At 40.0% G+C, this 21,689-nt stretch overlaps 1 protein-coding gene across 1 annotated transcript in view; it reads right to left on the bottom strand.

The window, feature by feature from the left end:
* Nucleotides 1-12,188, bottom strand: part of Tnfsf11 (TNF superfamily member 11) — a 29,402-nt gene extending 17,214 nt beyond the window's left edge. Inside the window, exons 1-2 of the mRNA XM_020185506.2 lie at nucleotides 11,809-12,188; nucleotides 4,932-5,099 (exon numbers count right to left, since the gene is read on the bottom strand). Of these exons, the coding sequence (XP_020041095.1) occupies nucleotides 4,932-5,099; nucleotides 11,809-12,039 (399 nt within the window). The 5' untranslated portion in view covers nucleotides 12,040-12,188. The remainder of the gene's footprint in view (nucleotides 1-4,931; nucleotides 5,100-11,808) is intronic.
* Nucleotides 12,189-21,689: the final 9,501 nt, after the last annotated feature.

Here is a 21,689-nt window from a genome sequence, read left to right as displayed (position 1 = left end):
CGGTACTGAAGCAAGGAGCCCAGCTGGAGATGACTCCTAACCAAAATCACCCAAAGTAAGACTGTAGGAAAGCATTATTGCCAGGGCTATGGTACTCACTATTATGAGCTGTCACCAATAAGACACCAGATGGGTAAAAGCCATGCTGTAAACTTCTTGAATGGCTTTGTGAGTAAGCTGATGTTCCCTTTCACTCAAGACATAAATTTACAGAGTTAAATAAGCCATCCACCATTCATTTGTTCTTTTGACATTCCTGAGAAAAAATTAGGTACAATATAATCAAATGTGTGAAAATTGACTACAGCCCTTGTCCTGATGGAGCCTGCAGGTTCCATCCATGGTCTCAACATTTCTGATTGTTTAGCTTGATCAGGAAAAAAAATTTCCATGTCCCAAATGTACACATTTATTTATTTAAATATTAAATAAAACACTCCTGCATATTATGTACATTACAATATTCACAATTTAAAACTCAGTTTTTAAAAGCTAATATTAAAAAATAAATATATAGGTAAGTTCTTATGCTTCCTTCCTACTTCCTAGGGATCATGTCTTGCACATCTCATTTGGCAAAACAAGTTGATTTGTGTAATTTGTGTGTTGGTCTCTCTTCTGCTCTTTCAAATACCTCTGCAAGCAAGTTTCAGACAGTGTTTTGTAAGCAACTTTCCAATGTACAATCAACAACCTGGCATACTGAAGTCAGGAAGAGTCACATCTCTGACAGCTCAGAACGCAGTTAACACACAAACAGATGGCTTTTCACTGAGCCCCGCCAGCAGTTCTGAGGCTGACTGCCCTCTCCCCCACACAGGGCAGTCCTCATTAAGGCCTGAGCTCACCACTCTTCCCGTTCCTATCTGGCTGGCAGAGGCCAGGAAGGCTGTCAAACTGAAAACAAGAACTGCTTAACAAATCAGACACCATATTTGTACTAGTGTTTTCTTTATTGTCATAGACTGTTATGATAGACTTTATAAATTGTGGTTGGTAGAGTTGGATCACTTTGAGGTTTTCAGAGTTCTGGGCTAAAGAGGAAATAAAGCCAAGAAAACCCAACCACAAACAAAAAAAGGGGGAGGAAAATGGCATTACTTGTCTGACCAAAGTCAGGCTGGGTAAACACTACTTTTTGCACACATATAATGTGAGATTGTGCTTATGTCTGGTATTTGTTACCACTGGCTAAGTTGATCTCTCAATAGTGATTGCAGCCATACATGTAATTTTGTTTAATGGGCTCACTCAATATCTATGTTAGAACTAAAACTAAGATACAACCCTACTTAGGAATGCCTAATACATCCATACTATTTTAACACTGGCAAGAGAAATTCGAAATCTGATCACTTTGGAAAGTTGTGCAGAATGTCACATTAACCAATAATCTTCATCAAAGAATAACACATTTGGCAAATCATTAATTTGGCTAGCATAAGAGAAGAATAAATCCTTGGGTATCAGAAAAGGTATGGAAAAATGCCTAGGTATGTGCACTTAACAGATGTGGGTTAGCTCTGATGATAAGGTATGGATAGCACTCATCTCCTCCCTAAAGCGATGGTCTAGGGTGAAGAAACCATATCTTCTACCCCTAGTACTCATGGGTATATTAGGACAATTGCTGTGTTATACGAGTGTACATTGCTTGATGCTAACAGCTCTCTAATCTTTAAAATGAATTGTGTTTTACTGATGAAAAAAAAAAGCTAAAATCCAGGGTCTGAGACATGGGTCAAGTGGTAGAGCGCATGAGACTCTCACTTCAAAACCCCAGAACTGCCAAAGAAAAAAGCTAAAATCCTATAGCACAGCAAAAGCAAATGTGACATTAATGAAATAAAGTGCTACTCCTCATATGAGCCATAATAATCCATTAGTATAATTAAAGTTATGTGCCTTTAATTAGAGCAGCTGATGATTCTTGGCTATACCAAAATCTTTGTCCTTGTGGTTTACCAGCTACTGAATCTTTCATAATTAGTGTCACTCATTTGGAATGAAAAACGATGACCCCCAAAGTCTCCTAATATAGTCAGAATTAGGACATTGACACTTTGAAGTACAAATGGGTCATTCATGCTATCAGAGCAGTCATTTAGGAATCTCAAAGGAAATGGCACAATGAACAAGGAAAAGGCCATGCAGAGTGGTGGAAGGCTCTGCTGATTTGTTTTCCCTTAGGACGCTATGGAAGACTGGAGAGCTAGCACTATTGTTTTTGGCAGAAGGAGGACTGGGGTGAGCTGGGGATTGAATCCAGGACCTTGCTCATCTAAGCATGCATTCTACTGTTAAACTATATCCCCACCCCAAAGAAAGTCATTCCTTTTTAAAAGTAGTAAACACATTGTTTTGGACAATGTAATTTTTTAAGAACCGAAACTATGCTCACTTATTTAAAGTAAAGTAACTGCATATTATATTAAATTATATGAACACATACATGCACACACACAGACACCCACAGTAAGGGCTACTCCAAGCTGTTCTTTGTTTATGAATTTCTCTGCTATGCTTTGCCTAAGTTACATTGCAGTAACTGATTTGACTTTATATAGTATGTCTTTCTTTTTTTTTCATTCCTGTTGTAAATGCTTCCATGGAGCTTTGTAGTTTTATCGTTATAAGCCTTGTACATTTCTTGTAAAATTTATTTTGAGGCTTTCTTTTTTTTTTTTACAAATTATGAATGGAAACTTTCACTCATGTTTCCTAATTATTATTGGAAATAGGGTTGGCTGGTGATTATCCCTAATTAATTTCTATAAACTGTTTTGCCTGGAGCCTTTCAGTTTCTTTTGAATTTTCCTAAGTATACAATCATGCAAATGACATCTTCTCCTTTTCTCTCTATACGCTCTATGTGTCACTCTCTGGTGTAATGACTTTAGGTGTAATGTTAGGTAATGTGGGGCAGTGCTCCTGACTTTAAAGGAAATACTCCTATTTTTCATCAGTAGCTAACTTTTATTTTGAGGTAGTATGGCAACATCAAAAATTAAAAAAACATCTAATTACCTTTAGTGGTAGATTTAAAACGTCATAAACATATGCAAAATATTTTCAATCACTTTTCAGAATCTATGAGATAATCCATTTTTCTCTCTGACCTGTTAAGCTCTAACCACTCTTGCAGTCTTATAAGAAATGTTAATGGTATCTGTTCTTACTATTACTATACAGTATTTGAGAGATAAGCTTCACAAATGCAGAGAGAAACAGACTAAAGACATATAAAACAGACCAATGAAAATGAAGAGGTACGCAGAACTGCTGTGGCTAGAGCTCAAAAATGATAATCTGACATAAAAAGATGAATGAATTTAAGGCTGCATTTACGTACATACAGCTAACACCTACACATAACACTGACACCCTCACTCTAATTGTAATGAAGACAATTTTTCATAAGAAATCTGCTTTCTTGACATGTTAAAATAAACTATGATGCACAGTTTTTGTTGGGGGAAATTGACCTAACATTTGAACTCAGGGCTTTGCACTTAACAAAGCAGGCACTTGAGTCCTACCTGCAGTCCATTTTGATCTGATTATTTAGAGATGGAGTCTTGAGAACTATTTGCTTAGGCTGGCCTCAAAACATGATCCTCCTGATCTCAGCCTCCCAAGTAGCTAGGGTTACAGGTATGAACCACCAGTGCCCACCTGGATGCACATTTTTTACAGTAGATATCTCTGAAATTAAGATGCCACTGGAATCCATGATGCTCATGCTTAATTTTTTACTCAGTAGCTTTTCTTTCCTAATGATTTGTGAAACAATAAAGTAAGCTGAAAATTGATGGTTTCTTAAACTCAATAAAATAAAGCAAATCTCAACCTTCTGGTTGTTACATTTACCTTTATCAGTTCTACAAAAAAGCTTCATCTTCCTACTTCCTACTTTTACCACTGACTGACAAACTCTTAAAAATAGGCTATTACACTATGTAGATTTTTACAAAATAGACTAGAATTAAACTTAACATTTAATTAGTAAACCATAGCAAATTTAAGACTTAATTGTTCCATCTTAAATTTGAAGTATTAAATTTGACTAATCACATCTTAACAAATTTAAGATTTAAGGGCTTTGAGAACTTCAGGATTTACTGTGAGATAATGGAGATAGACAAGGAGTTGAAAGTACAAGACGGGTTATATAGGTGGATGCATGTACCATGCAGCTGGATTTGCGGACATGTGATGCACACAGGTGTTTTATACTTGGGTTCTACCCAGATTTTGGTGGAGTCAGTAAGTAAAATAATTCTAAGGCTACAGAATTCTCAGGTGGCTCTATTCAGGAACATAAGACAGTTACTACAGTGTTTCTCAATGGAAACTCTTGATGTAAAAGAAGCCATTGGTCTTCTCTGTCCCCATCTCTTCTTTTTTCACCCAACTATCCCAGAAAATGAGAAGCAGACATAGAATTTCCATCTCTCCCATGATGCCATTTCCTGCTCTGCATGCTGATCTCACCACACATCAACAAAGGAGCAGTTACAACTACTTCTCATTATAGCCCTGGACCACAGATGAACAGGGGGTCCTAAGATTGCAAAACCAAATGGACAGTCCTGGGAACCACAGAAAAGGTTTCTAGACCAGGGAATTCAAAGTAGCAAAGGGACCCTCTACCAACTGCCAACTGCCTTTGTCCTCTTTCTAAGTGTGAATTTAAATTCCTCCCCTTAAAAAGAGAGGAAAGAAAAGCATGTTTGCATAAATGTCTCTGGATACCATAACCAACCACTACCCACATCAGATTTCTACCAATCTCTTTAAAACATTTTCAGCTCTTTTAAATATTAATAAAATAAAAAAGAAGAGAGTCAATATCACTTAGCACGTTTTAATATTCTCCAATTTTGGAGTCAGTAAAGGCCCTTGATTGAACAGCCTTGACGTGGACTTACCTTTTGCACAGCTCCTTGGAAGGCCTGTTTAATTCTCCTACACGAGTCAGGTATTAGTTTTGTGTCTTCGCTCTCCAGAGTCGTGTCTTGCAAGTCTGCATTTTCATGGGGTCTCAAAATTCTATAAATGCAATGAGTGCTCTCTTCTGATATTCTATTAGGATCCATCTGAGGTGGGGGGGAAAGTAAGGACAGCAGAGTGGTTACTGTACTTATTCTACTGTTTAATAAGGTGTGACAAGTATATAAAGGATCATTCTTAGAAGAGTTTTATATCCCTAGTGATTGATTAATAGTTAATGCAATTACTGCCAGTTATTGAAGACATCGATTTCTAATTCATTTCATCCACGGTTCTGTGGTGGGTTTTCAACATAAGTGCACAGGTGTGATTGACAGGGAATCTTCTCTGCCAACACGAATCCTCATGGAAGGGTGATCAGTGTGGGCAGGGAAAGATGTTTGTCTTCAACACTTGTAACATGCTAGAGGGTTAGAAGCCCGCTTGGAGACTCAGAGCATAAAGACTACATAAATCAGGTGGAATTATCATCATCTTTAACCACCATGTCTGCCTGACCTTTTCCCTTAATCAATGAGTATTTTAATCGGCCAAAGAAAGGAGAGAGAAATCCATTTCCTGGCTCCAGGCAAAACCTGAAGCTAGAGCGCGATCTCTCTTTTAGTTGAACTTCTCTTCAGTGCTTCTCATCCTGGACTGCCTCATCTGTCAGAGGGTGCTTGGGAGTATGTGTGGGTAACATCTGGTGTCACAGTAGGGTGGGGAGGGCTGGATGAGTAGGCCGTATGGGTAAATGCCGGCTAATGCTGATGTTCTTGTAATGTGAGGGACTGGCTCAACAAAAATACCCCCAAGGAGTTACAAGCTGATCACCAGGCTTTAACTTCTCTCTAAACACTCCTCTACATGGTGGCTGCTCCTTCCAGTTCCTGACAAGCCTCGGCAGTGGTTTCAGGGGAGTGATGGTAATAATAATATTTTAACCTTCTAGGCACCCATGGCTCATGTTTGTAATCCTACTACGTGGGAAGCTGAGATCAGGAGGACTGCAGTTTGAGGCCAGTAAAGGCAAATGGTTCTTGAGACCCCCATCTCCAAAATAACCAAAGCAAAATGGATTGGAGGTGTGACTCAAGCTGTACAGTGCTTGCAAAGTCCTGACTTCAAACCCTAGTCTCACCAAAATAAATAAATAAATAATAATAGTTTAACTCGGCCTCTTTTTTTTTACAGGTACTTCATGTACATTTGCTTATTAGTAGATACAAAGGAGACAAAAAAAAGAAAAAGGGAAAAACTACATAAGTTTACAAGAGCCTAAGACCAGTCAGATTTAATTAGATTTTTAAACATAATCAGAAAGGTACAGATTTATTAAGCAACCATGAGCAAGAAACTGAAAACTGCCCCCCTGAATATCTGAAAATTCTCAAAATGAAATAACCTTTTAACAAGTGCGCACCTCTTATACCAACTTGATTATTCTAGTCTTTCAAATGTAAGAATGATTTATAAGCATGGGAAAAGCACCACCAACAATCAAAACTATTTGCAATCTATACTTATTACTCATATTTTCTTTAGAATAATTAGTATGAGTCAGAATATGTGAGTTTTATAGAAGGACAGCTTTCAACCACACACTTAAAAAAAATACGGCCCAGTTAAGCCAGTAAGTATTCCAAAATCAGAAAAGCCTGGGCACCTGGTAGGAAGGGCCATTAGGTTCAGACCTCAGGAAAGCAGACTCATGCAAAGCCTTGCTGGTTCACCCCCAGACAAGAGCTGAGCTAAAGGGACACTGCGGCATTAGTGAGGAAATGCCCGGATGCTAACATTGGTTCAGCTTGAGTCTCACTGACAGACTAAGAGCTGTCAACAGAAGTAGCAGGCTCCAACAGTCTCAATACTCAAACTGCAGTCTAAGCACCAGCAGCTGTGTGGGTTCACTGGGAGCTTACTAGAAGTACAGAATCTTGAATCTTGAACCCAACCCTGGTGGCTCACATCTGTAATCCCAGCTACTTGGGAGGTGGAGGCAGAAGGATCATGAGTTTGAGGAAAGCTCAGGCAAAAAGATAGCAAGACTCTGTCTCAAGAACAAAATACGAACAAAAGAGCTGAAGGTGTGCCAGCTCCAATAACAGAGTGCTTTGCCTAGCATAGTCAAGACCCAGTTGCGGTGGGTGGGGGAGGGGTTTGAAGACTCTTGGGCTCCACCCTGGCACATTTTAAGTAGATCCCAGGTGAGTCTTAGAGATATTAAACTTTGAGAAGTAATGCTTAAAATGTTAAATATGTATGGATGTTCTGCTATTAAAACGACTCACAATGTCCCTGGACACCAATTTTAAAATCTTTTCACAACTATGACTAATTACTACAAGTACTGCAATCATTAACACTAGTTAATGACTTCCTGCAAACAAACAGAATGCAAAGATCTTGTCCCTTCTCTTAAATGCTGGATCTCACCCTGTCTCCACTCTGCTCCATCAAAATCCCAGAGACAGGGTCCAATTGCTGAGACTTTCTCCACGTATGTTGAAAATGCAGCTGAGAGCCCCAGATGTTTAAATTTCTTCCCCAAAGAAATCATGGTTACATGGCATAATTAATTTAATATATTCATTTATTTTGTTTATTAAAGATCACAAAGTAGAATTTTTTTGGATGGAGGGGTTGGTTTTGGTTTTTTGAGACAGGGTCTCAGAATGTAGCTCAGATTGGCCTAGAACTGGAGATCCTCCTGCCTCAGCCTCCCAAGTGCTGGGATTATAGACATGTACAACCATGCTGGGCTTAGAAATCTATTTTTAACCTATAACCAAATGTTCTCATTCCACTGCCCAGGAGAAAAGAGAGATGCATAGGTTTGGGGAATACAGGGTCAAACACACAAACAGACAAACGAGGACGAGGAACCAAGGGAAGGGCACAGGTTTGCTTCAGGAGATACAACTAGTGTTCATGGAGTGACCAAATGAACGTATCTCCTACCCAACAACCTATTTCTTCGCACACAGCAGTCTGGATAAAAGATTTGCATGACTGAAAAACTGTACTATTTTAGCTGCTAATTAGATCATTTGCATAGTAATAAATTAGAAATGGACAGATGTGTAGTGTCACAAATCATTTGAAAGGACTTTTAGTCAATAAAACACACCAGACATTGCCATAGGCTGCAAAACAGGCAGTCCCAGCATCAGGGAAATTCCAGCACACAGAGGAACACAAAAATTCCATCAAAGGTCACAGTAAACTGAGGTTCAAATGAATTCATTGTACCCAGGTAAGTCTGAAAACACCAATGCTTAAATATCTGATTTGAAATGGACTCTAAAATGCATTCATCAATTTGATCAGAGTCTGCCTATTCTATGCATGTCATAAATACCACAATCATGCTCCTTTGTACAATTAATTTGTGCTAATAATTTTTGTTTTAAAAAATGCATCCATCAGATGATTTTGTACCTGGGAAATGAACTGTATATGTGTGTGTGTGTATGTATAAACTTCCTTGAAGCGGAATCATTTATAGGGTTAAAGTGAGGCAGGACGCTTGCCACTGTGCTACTTCCTTATCTGAAGCAGGCAGCCGCACACCTCTGCAGCAGTGGCTGCTGTCCTGGGTACAAGCAGCCACAAGGCTGGTGTGTGCACGTTGAGAGATAGAGGAAGGAGTTAAAAGGGTAAAAGAGCTTGAAAAGCTTATCTTACACGGATGTTAACTCGCACACGCATTTTACAAGCAAGTTTTTTTTTTGGAAAGGTTTTTTTTTTTTTCCTTTGCAAACCAAAGTATGAATACTATGTGGTAAATATATAGCATGACCCACACGGTATTTTCCCTTTGGTGGGTGGGTGGGGAGCTAATCTACACTGAACCTAGAACATATATTTAAAAAAAAATTCTAGGCCAAAGCCATCTGAAACATCCAGGGTGGCGATTAATTGCTGACTATTCAAGCATCAGTGGATTTTTTTTCTCCTGAGACAGTCTCATTATGTAGCCCAAGCTGGCCTCAAATTTTCAATCTTCCTGTCTCAGCCTCCCAGGGCAGGGATTATAGATGAACACCATCATGCTAGCTTCAGTATGAGTTGAGAAGGGTAAAAATTTTTTAGGTCACTGTGATTTTTACACTACTCTGGGCATTCTTCTAAATGCACTTAAAACTAAATGAAACTGCTTTTCCTTGAGACTTTGCATAGCTTCTTTTTCCCATCTTAAAACTTTAGCAATAAAAATAGCTCCTTTTATCCTTTTTTTAACTGTAAACTATAAACACAAACATAATGGTTTCATTCTCATTCACATGCATTGAGAAACTAAAGAATTTGGGTCCACAACTTTCCAAAAGCTCCTCTTTGTTATAATCAAGTACCAAGTTTTAAACTCAAAGACATCGATATAAGTGAAAATGTTAAAACAGTGAGAAGCCAAATTAAATCTATTCCCTTAGTTAGAACAGCAAAAAATATGAAGTTGGAAAGAAGTGAAGATGGAATCTCCATGTCTCAATAACCCAGCTTCTACAAGGTCAATCTTGTTTTCTGTGTAAGAAACTACTTCCCAACCCGGTTCCCATCAATTGATTCTGAAACGAAATTCCGGACAGCATAGCATTTCATTTGTGGCACTTTCAGAATGTATCTCTAAGTGATTAAGATTCCTTAGGTATCAAATGCAGATGTTAAAGTCTATAAAATGCAATCAGACCTAGCAGTATATGCTATATTCATATGAACACATTACTCCCAAAACCTTTAGAAAGGTTCATATGACCTTTCTAAAACTGCAGAACAGAACTGGGATCAGAATAATGGCTAAAATATTTTGCATAAATCTTAGAGAAACCCAATTATCATGGCAGCTAGGAATATGGTACCCAGAAATCTGGGTGACATGAAATTCTCCAAGTGGAAAAACTTGTAGATAAGTGTACTGATCACATGTTTACTTTGGAAAAGGGTTTTAAGTGTTTCACTATTATTCCTGTACCACCTAGACTGCTGTGTGATGGTAGGGACCCTCAGGAGGACAGACCTCTCAGCCCACTCCACCAGTGGAATTCCTTCAGGAAAACTGAGCAACTGTAACAAGAGCCCAGTTGGTCACTCTTTTCTACGTGGCCATGCCAATTTCTATGGGTCTTGGCAGGCCAAGCTGCCAAGGTCCATAGAACGTGTTCATTCCCACTCTACACTGAACACTCAAAGGGCTGTTACTGCTCAGAAAATGCCATGGCCCTAAAGTGTTAGGAAAGATGGCTGAGTGCCTCTTCTTGGACCAAGAATTATAACAGCCTTTTGCTGGAGGTATCCTCTGTCACCTGGCACCATGCACGTATTGAATCCCTGATTCTGAAGTCACATGTCATAGCATGTAATAGTGTCCGGTGCACTGCAGGTTCTCAAAACACACACATTAAATGGCAGTTGTTAACAAAATGCTTCATGGGAAAAGTGGATAAACCATTCCTTCCTGACTGCCAGGTGCTCCAGGGAAATAAAAAAAAGTGTAGTCATTTTCATATGGACTTGTGTGTTTCGTTTTGCAAGTGAATCATTCAAAAATTGTCTTTTAGAGAAAAGAATCCTCAACAAGTGAAGATGGCATTTATTAATATACAAATGCTACTTTTCTGAAGAATTGTGCACAGCATTGCTATTTTTGTTTTATAGATAACCACAGCAGTACTCTAAAATGCAAATTAATGGATAATGATTACTTAACAAAAAGCCTCTGATTAGAAGCACAGTGGCACATATCAAATCCCCATCCAATTCAAGCAATGGCATATTTGAATGCATCCCATTTGGTTTAGTAATCACCTTTGAATCTGAAAACCGATGAAGTCCAAACCCAACTTTCTTTTCCCATAAAAAAAAAAACGCACAGTCAGCCCCCCACTTCCTCTGAGAAAGAGTTCACAGCACCAGAAAGAGTATTTGAATGAGTGCAACCAACTGCGCTGCAATTTCCAAGAAAACACAAGAGCATAAACCACCAGAGAGCACATTACAAATTCACCAAATTCACCCCTTCCTTCCTACTATCTTCCTGCACTTCTGAGCCTTAGAGCCTCTCTTCGTGGTTGGCTACTCGCTAGGTTGCCTAGAGGAGCGCTCTCTCTCTCTCTCTCTCTCTCTCTCTCTCTCTCTCACACACACACACACACACACACACCTTGCTTCCTTCCTCTGCCCACCTTACTGGCAGGCACATGGGGCAACCCCCTTCCTTCACCCCCAAGGAGCAGCAGAGCCTGGCAAATCCACATCTCTTGTAGCGCTGTAATTCTGCCCATCTGGCGACCTGGACATCGTCCCCTTCCCCGGTGCTGCAACGGCCGCCAGCCCCTCACACCCCTCCAGCACTGTGGATCCTAGCATCCCTGCAGTCCACTCGGGGACCCGAAAGCTACCGGGAAGCGGGCGGGGGGAGGAGGAAGGGTGGATGCCCACATGAAGGCGCTCAACTTTTTTTTTTTTTGCCAAATCGATTTGAGTTGCAACTTAAACTCCAAGAGAGAGGAAGAAAGTGTGCCATTACTTCCACAAAAGGTGAGCGGCCAGTGCTGTTTCGGGGATTCAAACCCCACATCTGGACAGATGCGCCCAGCCTCCGCGCTATGCGGTCCATGGCCAGAGCGCCGAGAGAACAGATGGGGCGCACCCCGCGATCTCCAAGCCCCACGCTCCCTCCCTTGAAAAGTCACTTTCCCCTTCTCAATGGGCCAGATGTGGGGAGCCAAGCACTGTGGCCAGCCTCAGTTTCCCTCCAGTGCGGGAGGAACAAGGAGGAGTTGCCGTCCCGCGCGCCCTGGGAATGCGGCCACTCACCTGCGCTCTGAAGTACAGGAAAAGAGCCACGCTACACACCACCTGTCCCAGCCCCAGCCCGAGGAGGGCCACGAACATGGAGCGGGAGGCCGCGTGGGACGGGGGCGCCGCGGCGGGCGCGGGAGGCGGCGGGACGTGCAGGGGAGACTCGTGCGGGGCGCCCGAGCCGCAGCTGCCCATTTCGTCCGAGCCGCGCAGGTACTTGCTGTAGTCTCGGCTGGCACGGCGCATGGCGCTCCGCCCGCTCACTTGGGCGCTCTCTTCCCTCTGTCGCTCCCCCTCTGTCTCTCAGCCGTTCTCTGCCAACTCCAAGGCAGCCGCGACAGGCTCGGGGCCAGGCGGGACCTGGACGTGGAGAGCTCACTGGCAGCCCAGTGGTAGCTCCAGGGCGCGCGGGCCAGCGGGCAGGCACAGCGCCCAGGGCAGCCCCAACTCTTATAAACCGCATGGAGAGGGCTGGCTCCGGAGCCAATCAGCCTCGCAGAGGCTGCCTCCTCCACTCCCACCTCGGCCCCCCTTCCTTCCTTCCTTTCGCCCTCCCTCTCTGCCTCACTCTCACCAAAGGCCTCTCCCCATTGGGGCCTCAGAGGAGGAGGCTCCAGACTCTGCTTGTCCATCTTCAGCACCCTTTCTGGAGGTGCTAGCCATGGGCCTAGGGAAGATGCTGATGAGTACCTTGGAAAAGGACAAGGGTTGCTTCATGGCCATTCCTCCCCGCAGTACGCATGTCTAGGTCTCAGTTTCCTCCGTAGGATTCAGAAAGTTAGATTTCGTGATCTTCTCAGTTTTCTCCATAGGATTCACAAAGTTAGATTTGGTGATCTTCGAAGACGCTTCCTATCCACCCCTCCCAAGAGGGAGATTCTCCTCCAGAATCCTAACGGTTTGGCTTCTAGCATGGTTCCAAATATAACCTCCTGGGGTATTTGGGAAGACTTGGAAAATTCCGAACTCCCTTCCCAAATCCCTGTTTTTGCAACTTTTCAAAGTGGCTTTCAGTGAGGCAGCTTTGAATGCAGTAGCCTGTAGACAGTCGCCTATCTGACTGAAGATAGGGAGAGAGGGAGGGGCATAGGGGCAGAGTGCAGAGAAAAGGGCAAAGGAGTTTCTGGATAGAAGTAGGCAACCCAGGAGACCACACCCACCAGTCAAGAAAGGTGTGCAAGGCATGGGGGAGGGCATGTCTATAATCCCACAGGCGGAGGCAGAAGCACGGCGAGCAAGACCAGACAGAGCTACATAGTGAATTCCAGACCAGGCTGGGCTACGTTAGCAAGACCTTGTGTGTGTGTATGTGTGTGTGTGAGAGAGAGAGACAGAGACAGAGAGGCTTGTTTGAGACAGGGATCTGCCCACTCGACAGCCTTGCCCCATGGATAGGCGTCTCTCCAAAAGACAAAAAAGAAAAAAACATACAAATGAAATGATTTGTTCATGAATCTTGGACTGGGTGATTCCATGCAGTCCTTGGTCTCTTCCTACTTTTTGTTTGTTAACTTTGTCTTTCCTTCCTCCCTCTCTCCTTCCTTCTCCTCTGCCTCTTGTCTTCCTCTTTCCTTCCTTTTCTTCTTTATTTGGGAAACAACTCTATATTTCATCTTTCTTATAAATCTTTATTAAGATCAAAGATTTTCAAATCTTTAGATCTTAGTTCTAACTAAATCCACATGACTTTACCCTTCCATTCTTTTAAATGAGTTTTTATATAACAATGTTATTTCTTTCTTTGAAATCTTGATCTTCAGATTTCAAGGCAGTTCCTCAAATTTCTGAATCATGTTCAGGTATGCTTCACCCACAAGCTTCATATCCAGGACCATAGGCTGCATTCCTGAGCTTTTTGTTCCACATTCTTACTTCTTCGCAGTCATTCTCCATCAATTCTGGGAAGATACCATTCCACTTTACTCTGGCTTCCATAGGCTGGACTGGAAACTCTACTGTCAGTTCACTTCCAAGGTAATGTATCTTTACTGACTATTTATTCATTCATTCATTAGTCATCATTTCAGTTCCCAATTAATATGTCAAACCTGTATGTTTAAAGATGTTTTCTGTATCACTCACCTCTATAACATTTGTCATGTCCTAGAATATTGCCAGCTGATGCAATAGATAAATAGACAGATAGATATAGATATAGATAAATCACTTTCATATTCACAATGGCATCTTAAGTGTTATTGCTATAAAGTCTCAATTCTTGAGACTGAAAACTTCATATGATCTTTCTACAAGCTGGCTCAAGATTCTGCAATCAGTTTCAAATGCTACCCTTATGTGGAGTGAACTCTTTCCATCCCCCTCACCTGTAGTGATTGTCCCAGCTGTCCTTCCTCTCTCAACTCAAATGTCGCTTCTCCATAAGTCCTTCTCTGCTCCCTAACCCAAGGTGGCTGTATCTAATTTTTGCTCTCATAGCACTCTTAACTTCTCCTATCATGACATTAATGCAGTCATTCATTCATTCTACAAATATGTTAGTGATGACCCACACTAAGTTGCATGCTAACAGACACCTGTAATCCCAGTTAAGCAGGAGGCAGAGATGGAAGGACATGGTTCAAAGGCAGTTGGACAAAAGTTAACAAGACCCTGCCTCAAAAATAAGCATGGCATGGTGGTGCATGCCTGTGGATCCAACTATTTGGGAAGCAGAGGTAGGAGGGTCTGTTAACGTGTCAACCAAACTATTAATTTATTATCAAAATATCAAAGCAAGTCAAGTCAACTACCTAGGATAGGTATTTTCCATATTAGAAATTCAAACAAAATTTCTCACTCATTTGAAGTAACAACATATTTTATTTTATGAAAAATAACTAGACTTTGAAAAATAAAAAATATTAGTGAAAAAAGGTTGTCTTGTTTATGTTTTGCAAATCCTCTTCATAGGAAACAATTCCATTGTCCTGGTTACTCCTATACATAATCTATTGTGATATGTTCTTAAAGGGTATGATGAAAAAAGAGCCTCACACAGTTAGAAAAGGAAGAAATAATGTGAAGTTCTTTTCTACTACACCAAAACTCAACCGTGTCATTTAGTAACTATTAGTTGCACTGTAAAATCTGAAGCCATCAGTGATGTCTTCCATTCTCTTACAATGGTATCAGTTGTCTCACTTGCTCTTTGAATGGGTCTCTTAGCCAGGGATGGTTTTGAACACCAGGCATTGTCACTTGAGTTCCACAGATCTTCCAAATGTTGACACACTCCATTGCGAAATATCAAAAATCTGGGTTCACTTATATCACCTCTGACTTTGTCAGGAAAATCTTTAGTATTGGGAAGCTAAATTCACAGTGGCAATTTCCCAAAAATCTAATTTTTCCTTGAAAACTTGAATTGTATCATTGGCAACAAAAACTGTCAGTTGTTTTTCTTAAATGATAGGCTTATGTTATTCATTTTTCTGACATTAACTTCCCAACACCCATGTTCTAAAAGCAGGATTAATGTGTCTGTTGTTCAGCTCACAACTCCATGACCAGTGCTTCTCAAGACAGACACCAGGTTTTAAGACATACATTTTCTTTTGCCCACAGAATATTTTTAAACTCTGTATTCAAGTGCTATGTGATAATAACTTTTTTTACTGCTCCATCAAGGACATTCGTAAGTAGAAATGGCTTTTATTTTTTTTTCCAACTTGAAGTGTATGCTAGTGATGGACACAATTACTGTAAGTACAGTTTTCTTTCCTTTTCTCCCTCTTTCTGCCTTTTCTTCCTTCCTTCTTTCCTCCTTCTTTCTTTATTTTATGCATTTGTTCATTCATTCCTTTATTTTTGCAATACCTTGCACTTGCTAAGCAAGTGCTCTATCACTTGAACCATTAATACAGTTTTCATGTCAGCTCTACTGGGTTTGCAATAAGGCTCTAGCATTTTTCCCATTCTTCTATATAAAAAGAAGAGCAAATCATGATTTTAGTTTTACTGTGAAGATAGCTTTCATTTAGAGGAGCCCTTGAGTGGGTATCAAGGACCCTAGTGGTGTGAGGACCACATTGGAGAACCATTGAGCTCTTTTGACAAAGCTATGCACAGGATAGCTAGTTCTACTAGATATATAAATATTTAGTAGAAAGAGGTCTTGAAAATAGTAAAACCTGGGGATTATGAAGTCACAAAGCAAGAAAGAAAATCCTATCATCTCGAGAAAGGAAACAGGTCTTGGGCAAGGAGGGATGCAAGAACTGAGAAACATCCAGCAACAGCTGCTGCTGGGAATCCCTCTCCATGCCCAGTTCCACATTTTTTAACAACCAATGGACTCACTCCTCCTTAGGACTCCAGCATTGCTTCTCACCTGGCTGGTAGGTGCAGAGAACTGGCTGTTTTCAAATCTGCACCGAGGGATTCGTCACTCCCTTCTTGAAACACAGGACCAACACAAGGTTACTATTCACACCCTACTTCAATCCTAGCCAGCCATATTGAATCTTTTATGTATTCTTCCTATTAAGCTTTCATTTGAAGAAAAGTTTATGTCATCAACAGCATACAATTTTGGCAACAACAAAAATTAAAATGAGTTTAAAATAGGAAACCACTGTTGGATTTTAAATAGGAAAGCTGAATGGGCAGTCTAAATATATATTACCATAGGGCTGAGTTGAGGTTGGATTTAAGATGTGACTGTGAGGCAGGTAGACCTGCTAGAAGGAGGTGCCGACATCAAGTAAAGGATGAGGAGCGTTAATGGGGCAGAGAGGAAAGAACACTGACCCGACAAAGCACTTGCAATCTAGGGAAAGGCAGTCAAATGCAATGATGTCAGAGAGTGCTGACTAGAGGCAGTCAAGTTCAAATGCAGCTCTGCTACTTCCCCTCTATCCAACAGGGATAATTTACATAACTCTCTGTTCTCTCATTTTAAAAATAGAGATGGAGCTAGGATAATTCGCATCATAGGGTTATCATAAGAACTAAGTATGTTTATGTAGATAAAATGCTTAGATTAGTGCCTAGAAGAGAGTGGGTACTCTATTAGTGATTATTATTTTTAGAATGGGTAGCACTTGATGAGTGGATAGGAAAGGTACCAGGTGGGAATTTGGGTGATAAGGTGGATAGCGACACCATGAATCAAGATAAAGAACATAGAAAGGCTGGTAGTGCTACATAGAGTGAATCATTAATGAATTATTACCCTTAACTTACCATTTCAAATGTTTTGCTAGAATTCTATATATGTACAATCCATTTATCTCATTGCCTCCATATGTTTCCTCAATTTTAAATTTTTTTATCTTTTTATTGAATTATTTGAATATATATGCAATAAAAAGTAAATTTTTTTTTATGTACACATGGGAGGATAAAGGGTGGGAGAAAAAGATTATAGGACATTAGATAAGTAGGTAGGTAGATAGATTAGATAGATAGATAGATAGATAGATAGATAGATAGATAGATAGATAGATTATACATATTAAAATATCTATATGCCTATATTTTGTAGTCAAAATAAACATTTTTATGTGGCCCAGTACTGTTTACAAATAAAACTAACCAGCTGTCTTTATAGAAAAGAGCAAAAAAATATTTTATAGTCTTAATTTGGTGACATAAAAGGTCTCTCACCTTTCATATTCTACTAAGCAATTTAAATGAAATTCTCCATAACTATCTGGCCCTTGGCTTAATAAATCTCTTTCTAGATTTCCACCTACTCAGTGACTTCAAAGCTGCTCCTTTCCTTCAGAGGTGAAGTATTTTGGCTGGATTACAAGGGTTTTCCTGTCAATTGCATCTTACTAGAAGTTCCAGAAGTAGCCTCTCTTTCTTACCACTTTATTTTCCTCTGAATGTGTATAAGAAAAACCTAGATTTTTAGTCTTATCTTCATTGAAGTGACAATATTCCCTCACCCCCTACTCTAGCCTGTGAGTATGAGAATTCACATTAGTTGTCAATATTTCTAATACATTTGCCTTGTGGAGAAGGTTTCTGTTCAATCCTTTCAGAAAGGACCCAATACCTTCATATTTAATATATTCAACATAGAATTTTAATGTAGCATCCAACTTTTGGTTAGTTACAATATTACTTACAGGGTTATGCCCAGGCTTAGAAGTCTGTGATATCTAAAAACCTGTTGGATGTCTCCAAGTGACAGAGACTGTGTAATGTTTGTGCTATTACACAAACAATACTGTGATCACACCATTGAAGTGATACAATAATGATCTGTGCACATGTTTATTTGTCTGTTTGTTTTGTTCATCCTGCAATAGTAATTTTTGACTGAATAAGAAAAGGATAATTTTCCATACTCTAATAAACAAAGAGCTATTATGATACAAACCTTTTCTGTATACAATAGTATGCATATAAGAAGATTTATATAAGTGTATGTAAATAATTTGTAATAAACAAAGATGGCATAATTCAAGAATATTGCATTTTTCTTTATTCTCCATTTCTGCCTAGTTCCTCTCTCTTCACTAGATTCACTCTCTGCTCCTCTCTGCTCTTCTCTGTACCTAGGTTGTTGATCTCCATTGCCTGTATCACCTTGGCTCTCCTGTTGTATGGATGGCTGAGTTCACCCAATAAGAAGCATTGACAGTGGTCTAGAAAGCAGGAGAGAAAAGTCAAGATCTCTCTATTCTCTCTGCATTCCAACCCCAGGTTCATTAAGATTCTAGCCATGGCTGACTTGTTCTGCGCCCACAGCTCCCATCTGGCCCTTCTCCCTCCACAACTCCAGCTTTTCTAGGCTCTGGCAACACTTTCCTCTTTCCTTATTCCTTCAGGGTAAGGGGTGTGTATGAATTTCTTATTTCTGCTGTAAGAAATTATCACAAATTTAGTGGGCAAAAAGAGTACAAATATATTATTTTACAGATCTTGATGTTAGAAGTCTAAAATGTTTCTGCAGAGCTGCTGTGGGTTTTTTTGTTTGTTTGTTCTGGTTTTCTTTGTTTTTCTTTGCCTTGTTTCATTTGGCTGGGGTCTCTAAGGAAAAATCCCCTTGCCTTGCCTTCTAGGAGCCACCTACATTCCTTGGTTCACAGTCCCTTCCTTCATCCTCAAAGCTTACCACTGGAATCTCTGACCACTGCTTCTGTCTTTATATCTTCTTTCTGATTTTAGCTCCTGTTATAAGGAATCTTATAATAGCCCTGGAACCACTCAGATAATCTAGGATCATCTCTTCATCTAAATATGCTTAACTTTATTATATATACAAAGTTCCTTTTGCAAAATAAGGTAACATATACACAGAATCTGGGGTTTAAGGAATGAACCTTTTTGAGGGAGCATTAACCATTTTCTGATAGTGTGACAAAGGTTTTCGACTTTTGCTAGTCCCTGGATTTTTCACCACTTCTTTTTATTTCTTAACCCTGACCACAACTCTCCAAAGTCTCTTCAGTTAATTCCTTTGAGTTTGCTACTTATTTCCGACAGGACCCTGTGTGATAGATAGTTGGCCCTCTGTATCCATAGGTTCCACATTCATGAATTCAACCAACCATGGGTGGAAAATACTCAGGAAAAAAAACATTCCAGACAGTTCCAAAATGCAAAACATAATTTTGCCACACATCAAGTATTATGATGAATCTATTTAAATAAGTGATGTACAGGCATTGTATTAGATATTGTAAGTAAACGAGAGATGATTTAAAGGAGGGTGCACAGTTTACATGATGCTACTATGCTGTTTTATAAAAGGGACTTTAGCATCTGCAAATGCCAAGGGATGAGTGTACTTGCTAAATCTGAAACCACTACAACTAAGACATATGCATGGGTATTATAGAATACATATGCATCCTGTCATGCTAACAATAATTTTTTAAACATGGATTACTGTGGTAAGTAATAAGTACATAAAAATGTCTTAACCTGGAAATGGGGACAGCCCAAGCAACCTCATGAAGCTACTGCACTTTGTCCTTTGCATTTTGATCACTTTCTTTCACTTCTGAGTGTTCCTGCCCCTGCTAATCTCAGGTCCAGGCTGGTTTTGTTCACTGAAGATCCAGTGAAACCTCTTTTTTACACCTGGTCTCCTTAAAAATCACTTTCCGTTCAGCTCACAAGTTAATTAATAAATATGACAAATTAACATTGACTTGTGTCAAAGGACAGTTAGGAAAAGGTTTATGTTGGCAGTCTCTGGAAATATACTGCTTTACCCTAAAAGGAGTGCATTTCTAATGTCAAGTTAACAAATACTGGGGGAAATTGGAGAAGAAATGGGGGATCTTGGTCATGTTTGAAAGAAATGCATCTGTCCATAGCTTGCATTTCTTCTGGGCACAACAATGGAATTACTGACAGCATTTTTACATCCAGCTCTGTAGGGAGCAACACTGTTCGTTAGCCTATGCAAGCAGGGGATCCCCACAGGGCTCTCTTCTCAAGGAGTCTTTCAAATGAGATTATACTTTTATACCCTGAAGCCTCCAATGGGTAGAGGATGCCCTCAAAGGATCTTTCCTTTTGAACTGTGCAAAGTGTTTGGCTTATTTTTTTTTTGGAAGAAATGAATGCTGTTTATTAATTATGATTGGCTTATTTTTAATGGTGTTTTACATCTGCCTTGTCTACAACTTCCAACATAATTGAATGTTTTCCAAATTGTTCTGCTCTGGTTTTTTTTTTTTTCTTCCCCAATTCTCCTATAAACTTGGCTAAAAGCAGTAAGCGATGCTCATGCCACATTCTGATGCAGGAATTTCCTCTGCCAGATTAACTAGTCCATCACTGTTAAACTCAGCATCCCATACGTCTCAAGGCATGGACAAAAGTAGACAAGTTTTTTGCCACAATGTAACAGGAATGGATGGCCATTAATTCAATTTTCAATCAAGTCCTCATTCCCATCTGAAGCTTCATGAGCACAGTCTTTACTGTCCACATTCCTATCAACATTCTGGTCTTCCAGAATATACCTCAAGACTTTCATATTAAACTCTTTTTACACCACTCTAGACCTTCCCTACAGAGCTTCTCCAAACTTTTCCAAATTCCAAACTTATGAACCATAGTCAAGTTTAGTCTCAGCAACAGCCCTACTTCTTGGTACTGCTTTTCTGAGAAAAACACCTTAAAGGGGGAAAGATTTGTTTGGCTCTTGCTTTCAGAACCATGGTGGTAGGAGCATGTGGCAGAGAAAGCTGCTCACCTTGTGGCAATTGGGAAGCAACTAAAGAACATTTCACCTTTCTTCTTCTAGCAATGCCCACGAGTGTGAGCGCCCATCACACCTGTATTTGTCAGGTGCCTGGAAGTGTCTTGGGCAATGGTGGGTACTTATGATGAGGGTAAGGAGGATGCTTCATTACAAAGAGGGTGGCTGAAGGAGAGCCAAGGGGATTTTCTCAGAGCTGGGATCTTTCTTGCCAACAACTTTCTTCCACTTAAACCCCTCTTCGGGGTTGATGTACTTGTTATGCAATTGGCTTTGTAACTTTTCCATTGGAAACCATTCAGCAACCTACCAACACTTCAAATCCAAGCTCTCTACAAACTTTTAGTTTTTTCCACCTGTATCTTAAACCTCATCTTCTATCACTATTAGCCTCGCATTTAAAATTCTAGTTTTAGAACATGAAGAATAACTTGTAATTTCTTTATGCAGTACATATTTATGCCCAAACTGTTTTTGTTCATGATAATAATTTATTCACTCTTCAAAAAATTTACTGAGCACCAACTATGAGTCAGGTTCTGCGAATTTAAGGGCAGTTTGACAGAAAACTTTGAAAATGTAGTAGGTAGAGGAAAAATAATTTGAAAACAAAACAGACTACATCATAAGAAATGAATACAATGTTATCAAATGGTCCAATAGGTATGTAAGTGGAGCTTCAGAGGAAAGGAAAAATGGAGAAACAATATCTGAGGACATGATG

Source organism: Castor canadensis, chromosome 10 (assembly GCF_047511655.1).
Source record: "Castor canadensis chromosome 10, mCasCan1.hap1v2, whole genome shotgun sequence".
In the NCBI taxonomy this organism is placed as follows: Eukaryota; Metazoa; Chordata; class Mammalia; order Rodentia; family Castoridae; genus Castor; species Castor canadensis.
This window is presented reverse-complemented; position numbering and strand designations above follow the sequence as displayed.